At 36.6% G+C, this 7,709-nt stretch overlaps 1 protein-coding gene and 1 long non-coding RNA gene across 2 annotated transcripts; both read left to right on the forward strand.

The window, feature by feature from the left end:
- Nucleotides 1-4,415: 4,415 nt before the first annotated feature.
- On the forward strand, nucleotides 4,416-6,468 carry LOC145098933 (zinc finger BED domain-containing protein RICESLEEPER 2-like). Its single transcript, XM_079036524.1, has 4 exons — nucleotides 4,416-5,152; nucleotides 5,240-6,141; nucleotides 6,219-6,347; nucleotides 6,443-6,468. Exons 1-4 carry the CDS (start codon nucleotides 4,416-4,418, stop codon nucleotides 6,466-6,468), a joined length of 1,794 nt encoding a protein of 597 aa, XP_078892650.1.
- LOC145100407 (uncharacterized) lies at nucleotides 6,469-7,043 on the forward strand. Its single transcript, XR_013705022.1, has 3 exons — nucleotides 6,469-6,620; nucleotides 6,695-6,759; nucleotides 6,842-7,043. It is a non-coding gene; the product is annotated as an uncharacterized LOC145100407 (long non-coding RNA).
- The last annotated feature ends 666 nt before the right edge of the window (nucleotides 7,044-7,709 follow it).

Below are 7,709 nucleotides of genomic sequence, written 5' to 3' on the forward strand. Positions count from 1 at the left end.
TACAATGCCCACCATTCCTTCTGAGTTGTTATGCAAACAATTGAGAACTCATAGAACTCACAAGCATAGTCAACTTTTACTGGAATAGACACAGAAATAAGAATATGTCAGCACGATAGGTTACAGACCTCAATTCGTGGGCTAGTGATTAACAAAACTCTTGATTAGTTCTTGAGACTATCTCAATACTCCCACTGTCCTCTTAACATATAAGATTCTCTTTGTCAAGAACCATTCATTGACAAAACAAATATTCAAGAGCTAGTGCGGATTCTTATCAAGTTAAACACTTCTCACAATTGGTCTTAGTTGGTCTTTGTTTATCCAAAACATCACAACTTTCCAATTTCAAATGTACAAGAGTAAGAAACATGTTACTCTAAATTTGATAAGTGTTATAAACTCTCTAAAGACTATGTCACTTAAGTTACAATCTTGGAGTATTACTCCAGGATTTTTTTTTGGAACGAAGTACGATTTATCTTTTGATTTAACCATTTCAACAATTCATGATTCCTCTCCTTAGTCAAACAAATGCACTAAGGTGTCCTTAGAGGATCAATTGTGATATGGTTCCATAATCACTAATATAATCATAAAACAAGATACTCAAGTACTCTCCTATCTCTTCAAATTAGAGAAACTTTTATCTTCCTGCCTTATTTGATTATTCTTATCCGTTCTGTCATACATTGAAACCTTTCTAATGTTTTAGAATTACACTTAAACTTGTAAGCATAACCATATTTACTAAACTTTAGTAAATCATGACGAATAGTCTTTGTGGTGGACCTGATCAGCGCACACCCAAGTGTACCAGATCCTTTTGTCCTTCACTTAACTCACATATACATGTGAACAAGGAATTAGTCTTAATTTTCCAAAGATGCAAAATTCCTATTCATCATACAATACAAGTTGCATGATTCCAAGTTTCTATCCGACTGAAACTTGGGTGATGAGAATCTTTCCTTATTTGTTAAATTATGACACCCCCACAAATGAAAGAATCAAATCCATTTACCAATATTGATTATCAATGGAAACATATAAACAACAATTTTTCACAAATGCCATTGTAAGGATACTAATAAATAAATAAATAAATTTCTTTTATTTTAAAACCTGTGGAAAAACTTATCCTTACAATGCAAATACATATGAAAACTTGTTGTCATCTATTCCTAAGCAATATTTCATAACTCTTATGTAGCGGCTCAAAATTCTTGTCATCGAACCATGCGATCAGAATCAGCACACTCTTTCTTTAAGCTTCCTTTGATTCTTCCAAAACATCAAAATGCAATTACATTGAATTATATATTAAGAATCTCCAAACACGATCTTAATAGAGTTAGATAATGGGCTTTACCTAAAGTAGAGTCAAACATTTGACTTTACTATCCTTATGGACTTTTAGGTAAATTCGGCAGCTTCGCAAGTAATGCCCCTTCCTTTGGCAAAAGAAACATATGGAATGTTTGGAAATGGTACATGAGACTATCTCATAATTAGCCTTTCTCTTTACCATTAGGTCAAAAGACTTGACCATGGCGATCCCTTTCCATTGGGAAGAGAAAGCTTTTCTGAACTTCTAATGTTACCATTGTCAATGTCCATGGAAGTTTGGGAAGTTGATCTTCCAATCAAATTTTGCTTTAGCAATGCTCCAAATCATTGTTGATTCATCATCATCAAGCAAATAGGTAAGATTATTAAGCGTCATGTCGTGATATCTCATCGGGGAGTGACTAAAGAACCAAGTCAACAGCCAGCTACCTCGAGACTTCGACATCCAACTCTCCCGGCTTTTCAAAATGTGACTTAACCTCTAAGATGTAAGCACATATAGACTTTGCTTGCCAATAGGGATTCAGTGACTTAGAAGAGGGATGTCGTAATCCAAGCTATAGAATATTTGGAGGTAGGTAAATGACGCTTTACCAATTTCCACCATGAAAAACGAAATTATTCATTAAGTTTTAATTGGATTTGAAACTCCTAGATCTTTTGAGATACGTTGAACTTTTTGTGGCATGTTTGAATCTCGATTGTGCCCTCTCAAGTTTATGACTGGGATGCCGAGGATCACAAACAAGGTGTGAATAACCATGCAAATTGACTTGGTACCCTTAATTTTATCACCTAATCGATGTGTTGGTTAACCACACACGCTCCACCGATCTATGATAAAAATTTAGTCACCCTTTGGCTCACATTGTCAGTCCCATGTTAGTGTGCCGGTTAACCACACACGCTCCACTAACGAATTAACAAAGGTATAAAGTGTAATTTCATGGGTTAACACCATTTCACATTTTCCTAAGTAACTAAGATTGGGAATTTATAAGTGTTTATGTAACGCCCGTAGATCCGGGCTAGTTAATTTATAGATAATAGGGGTCGAAAATGACTTTTTGATGAAAGATAATTTAGAATAAATAAACTTAACCAAGTTTTAGTATATGTCACAAGGTTTATGTGCATATAAAGAATGCCGAAATCCGAGTTATAACGAAGAAGTTATGGCCCGTCGAAGTTTTTCGGCAAAACCGACACGACACCGGGAGACGTAAATAGTGAATTTATGATAGAGCGAGATTTAGCCTTAGAAATCTAAATGAAAGTCGTAGAATATGTCAAACTAAGAACATCGATAAAAAGAACGCCCAAATCTGACTTCGTATGAAGAAGTTATGATTTAGTTTCAGATTAGCAGTGTACAACCCGAAATTCGAATATTAGATCGAGTGACTTTTAGCTGACACGCCCTATACGAGAATCGAAGATCTCGATAAGAGTAGCGTAACAAGAAAATGATGGGCGAAAACGGACATCGGATGAAGAAGTTATGAGGATCTAACGGACCAACCCTATCCCGGCCTGTTAATAATATAAAATTTAAAATCGAGTCAAACTTAGCCAACGAAGTCTAAACGAAAGTTGTAGAGTACGTTCCCACCTTCACGTGGATATAAAGAACGTCGAAAACGGAGCTTGTATGCGAAAGTTATGATTTTTAGAAGTGGAGAAGGAAAATTGCGAAACTGAGGTGACGTGGCAACATCCGGACCCTCCATCGCTGATCAAACCTCGCTTCGGATCATGCCACGGGGCCTACGCATTACGCCCCGCATACAAGGTCCGGTACGCCCCGCGTACCTTCGGTCTTATCCGGGTGCTGTCCGAGTGCGAGCCAGCTGGAACACGCCTGGCAACCTTATCCGAACTACGCCCAACGTAGTTGAGTGGTACGCGCAGCGTAGGTCCGAAGTTCGGCCCTATAAATAGGATGCGAAGGGTCTCGGATTTTTCACTCATTTCTTCAACTCCTTCTCTCTCTACTTTCTCTCACTACCCCTCTTACCCCCTTAAACCATAGATAAGGCCCCTATCTAGGGATGGCAAAAAAACCCGAACCCGACGGGGAAACCCGATTCCCGAATTTTTCGGGTCGGGTCGGGTCAGTACTATTGGGTATCGGACCGGGTTTCGGGTTCTTATCGGGTATTTTCTCCGGGTTCGGGTCAGGGAGTGGGTTGTGTCTGCCCCGACCCGCCCCGCCCCGAATATATATATATATATATATATATATATATATATATATATATATATATATATATATATATATATATTAATATTACACTTCAGCCCTAACAGTAACAAAACTCGTTCCGTCGTTCGCAAATCGCAACAAATCACACTTCTCACTCTTCTCTTCGTCTTCTACTAATCTCCTCTTCTAGGTTACAGCCGAGACCGAGAGCCGACATTCCAAATCGACTGAAATCAAATCGCAAGCTACGAGCCTGCGATAGACGATAAACGATAGACGATAGTGCGATAGACGAACGACTGTCTTCGATAGTTCGATCGACGCCACAGTGACGCTCACGCACAAGGAACAATCACAGGTAATCGATCATTCGGTCGCATCTTTCTTTAATTCTCTTCATTTTTCTTGAAATTGAGCATATGTAATCGATCACTACTTGTATCTTTCTCTTCAATCGGTCACTGTGACTTGTAAATGTGTATCTTTCTCTTCAATCGGTCACTACCTGTGGTAATTTGGATTCTTGAAATCAATTAGAATATGTGTCCTACAGTCCTACTGTAATCTGTTTCTTTCTTTCCCTGTATCAATTTCTTAAAATTAATTTCTTATTTATAAATCTGAATAACTTGTAAATGTAAATCTTTCTTTCCCTGTATCAATTTCTTAGAATAATGTCCTGATGGCTGTGAATCTGTAAAGTATGGTTGTATCTTTTTCATTTGTGTGACCCTGTATGGCTGTATCTGTAAAGTAATTTCTCTTCAATCGCTCACTGTGACCCTGTATGGCTGTATCTTTTTCATTTGTGTGGTTAAGAATAATGTCCTGATAGGTAAACTAATATTTTTTAGGAAATATGAATTCAACTAGTCAAAATCATGCTCCAACTGCAAGTAGTCAAGATGTGGGAGGTTCGGGTTCTAATCAACAAAATACTGATTCTGTGGATCAACAAGATGGAACAAATATTAATGATACACACACAGTTTTTGATGAAGATGGAGATGAAGTTGTTGGTTCGAAAAGGGCAACACGTTCACCGGCATGGCAACATTTTATAAAATTTAAATTGAATGATGAAGTTAAAGCAAGATGTAAACATTGCTCTAAAGTGTTGGGTGCAGATAGCAAGAATGGCACAAAACATTTACTTGCACATTATCAACGTTGTTTACACAAACCTTATCCAGATATTCGTCAATCTATCTTGGTGCAAGAAAAAAAGAAATTAGATGGTACTACAACGCATGTTTCAAATTATACATTTAATGCTGATACTTCTAGGAAGGATTTGGCTGAAATGATTATTGTGCATGAGTATCCGCTTTCAATTGTAGAGCATCATGGATTTAGGAAGTTTGTGGGAGGTCTTCAACCTTTGTTTAAGGTTCCTTGTCGAAACACCATCAAGGACGACATCAAAAGAATTTATGATTACAAAAGGGATAAAACTATGAGTTTGTTAGCAAAGACCAAAAGCAGAATTGCAGTTACTACTGATATGTGGACATCTAATCATCAAAAAAAAGGATTTATGGCAATGACAGCACATTTTGTAGATCAAAACTGGAACTTGCAAAGCAGAATTATGAGGTATATTATACTTATTTAACTATAATTTATACGTACTTATTATTTATATGTTAATATTAACATATATATTTATATATTCTTCAACAGGTTTATTTACGTGCCTTGTCCGCATACATCTGATGTTCTTGCCGACATACTTTATACTACTTTGTGTAATTGGAATCTTGATAGGAAAGTGTCAACTCTTACTATGGATAATTGCACCACAAATGATGCAATTATCAGGATATTATTAGAGAAACTTCCTCTAAAATCACTAATGATGAATGGTGATTTGTTTCATATGCGTTGCTGCGCACATATTCTCAATCTTATTGTCCAAGATGGCTTATCTCTCATTAAATTTGAGATTGAGAGAATCAGAGAGAGTGTTGCATTTTGGTCTGCATCACCAAAGAGGGAGCAAAATTTTGTGACAGCAGCAGAACAGTTGGGAATACCATACTCAAAGAAGTTGATACTTGACTGCAAGACACGGTGGAACTCTACATTCTTGATGTTGAGTGTTGCTATAAGCTACAAAGAGGTTTTCGATCGGGTAAAGACAAGAGACTCGAAGTATACATGTTTTCCTACAGAAAAGGATTGGGAGTTGGCTAGTGAGATTTGTGAAAGATTACAACTTTTTTATGAGGTGACTGTTATGTTCTCTGGTTCAAAGTATCCTACAGCTAATGTTTTCTTTCCTTTGATATGTGAGATTGGGTATTCTTTGCGTGAGTGGACGAAATCTCCTATTGAGAAGATTAAGATGATGGTTGACCAAATGGTTTCTAAGTTCAATAAGTATTGGTCTGTAATTCATGGGGTAATGGGAATGGCAGCGGTTTTAGATCCACGATACAAATTAAAGTTTGTGGAGTTACTTTTTCCTGTACTTTATGGAGAAGAAAAGGCAAAGATTGAATTTCAAAATTTGGAGGCGTTTGTCCAAACTTTGTTTCAAGAGTACGTGTCAAGTAATGCATCTAAAAAAAGGAAGAGTGAAGGTATTATATTCTTCTTATTGTTTGTATAATAAATAGATCATATCTTAAATTATTAACATTTTTATAATAAACATTAGGTTTTTATGGTGGTTCAGTTCCTGGTTCATCTTCATTTGGTTCTAGTATCTCTTCCGGTCATCGTGTTGGATTCAAAAAGCTCTTATCGGATACTGCTTCTATTACTAGAGATGATGATGAATCAGGAGGTATGAGTGATTTGGATAACTACTTGAAGGAGAAATTGTTGCCTAAAGATATGGAACTTGATTTGTTGGCATGGTGGAAAACAAATGGGATTAAGTACCCAACACTACAAAGGATAGCTAAAGATATATTAGCTATTCCTGTTTCCACTGTTGCCTCGGAATCAGCTTTCAGCACTAGTGGAAGATTAGTAAGTCCTCATCGTAGTCGACTTCATCCAAAGACATTGGAGGCTTTAATGTGTGCTCAAAGTTGGTTGTTGAATGAAATTCGAGGTAGTATACTATTTTAAATTAATTATATGAAATTGTGATTTTTTTTGCATATTAATAATATTAATTTTATGTAGCAACTTGTTCTGAAGAGACCGAGGCATATTGTCGTTCTGTTGAATTTGATTATGATGTGGAAGAGGTAAAACGACACTTCTAAAAATATTAATTTTATATCGTTTCCATGATTTTGTTTGATTTTGAGTTTGTTTAATATTTTGTAGGAAAACACTAAAGAAAGCGGGACAACAAGTTTGGATGATTTTGTTTGATTTTGAGTTTGTAACTTTGTTTTAATGTTAATTGGTAATGTATTATTGTGATGAATTAGTTTTTCATGTTGTGTACTTGGATGTTTTGGTTGGTTGGTTGATGTTACAATATTAGACTATTAGTAATTTCTATTTGGTTAAATGATTGAAGAACTTATTTGGTATTTTAAGCCTATGCAACGTCTTAATTTATCATTATGTATTTGTAGTTTTTCCTTCTTTTTTTTTTTTCTGCCATATTTCGGGTTATAGGGTCGGGTTATCGGGTAATTATCGGGTTTCGGGTTTAGGGTCGGGTTCGGGGAAAGTTTCAGCCCCGACGGGGCGCCTCGATAAGAAACCTGTCGGGTATCGGGTCGGGTTCGGGTACATATGTGAAAATCGGGTTCGGGTTTGGGACACCATGCCCCGCCCCGAACCCGCCCCGTTGCCATTCCTACCCCTAGCACCCTAAGGAAGCCCCGAGGCTCCCGGAGTCCCGAGAAAAAGGAGTCATTCGGTTTCGAAACACTGCTCCAATTAAGTTCCGGTTTTCGATAAAATTCACTGTAAGTGAGCTATGCTTACGCAATTATTAATATAGCTTTCAAATAATTATAGGAATGTTATTAGTGTTGGATTAGTGTCTAAGTCGATAACTATTTTGGTATGTACTTGACCCGATGGTGCATGGTCCTTTTGGGTTGCCTGCACCAAAGCAACTTGATAGGATGAATTATGGAGAGAAAGGATTAAATATGATTTATTAATATATTATGGGAATAATATATTAAAGGAGAAATCATATTGTTTAATTAATATTAGTCAATAATTAATTGGT

Source organism: Lactuca serriola, chromosome 4, assembly GCF_051521515.1.
Source record: "Lactuca serriola cultivar US96UC23 chromosome 4, Lser_US96UC23_V15, whole genome shotgun sequence".
Taxonomy (NCBI): Eukaryota; Viridiplantae; Streptophyta; class Magnoliopsida; order Asterales; family Asteraceae; genus Lactuca; species Lactuca serriola.

Coding starts and splice junctions, on each gene's coding strand:
- LOC145098933 (XM_079036524.1), top strand. CDS start 4,416: ATGAATTCAACTAGTCAAAATCATGCTCCAACTGCAAGTAGTCAAGAT. Junction 5,153..5,239: donor TTGCAAAGCAGAATTATGAG/GTATATTATACT, acceptor ATTCTTCAACAG/GTTTATTTACGTGCCTTGTC. Junction 6,142..6,218: donor TAAAAAAAGGAAGAGTGAAG/GTATTATATTCT, acceptor AATAAACATTAG/GTTTTTATGGTGGTTCAGTT.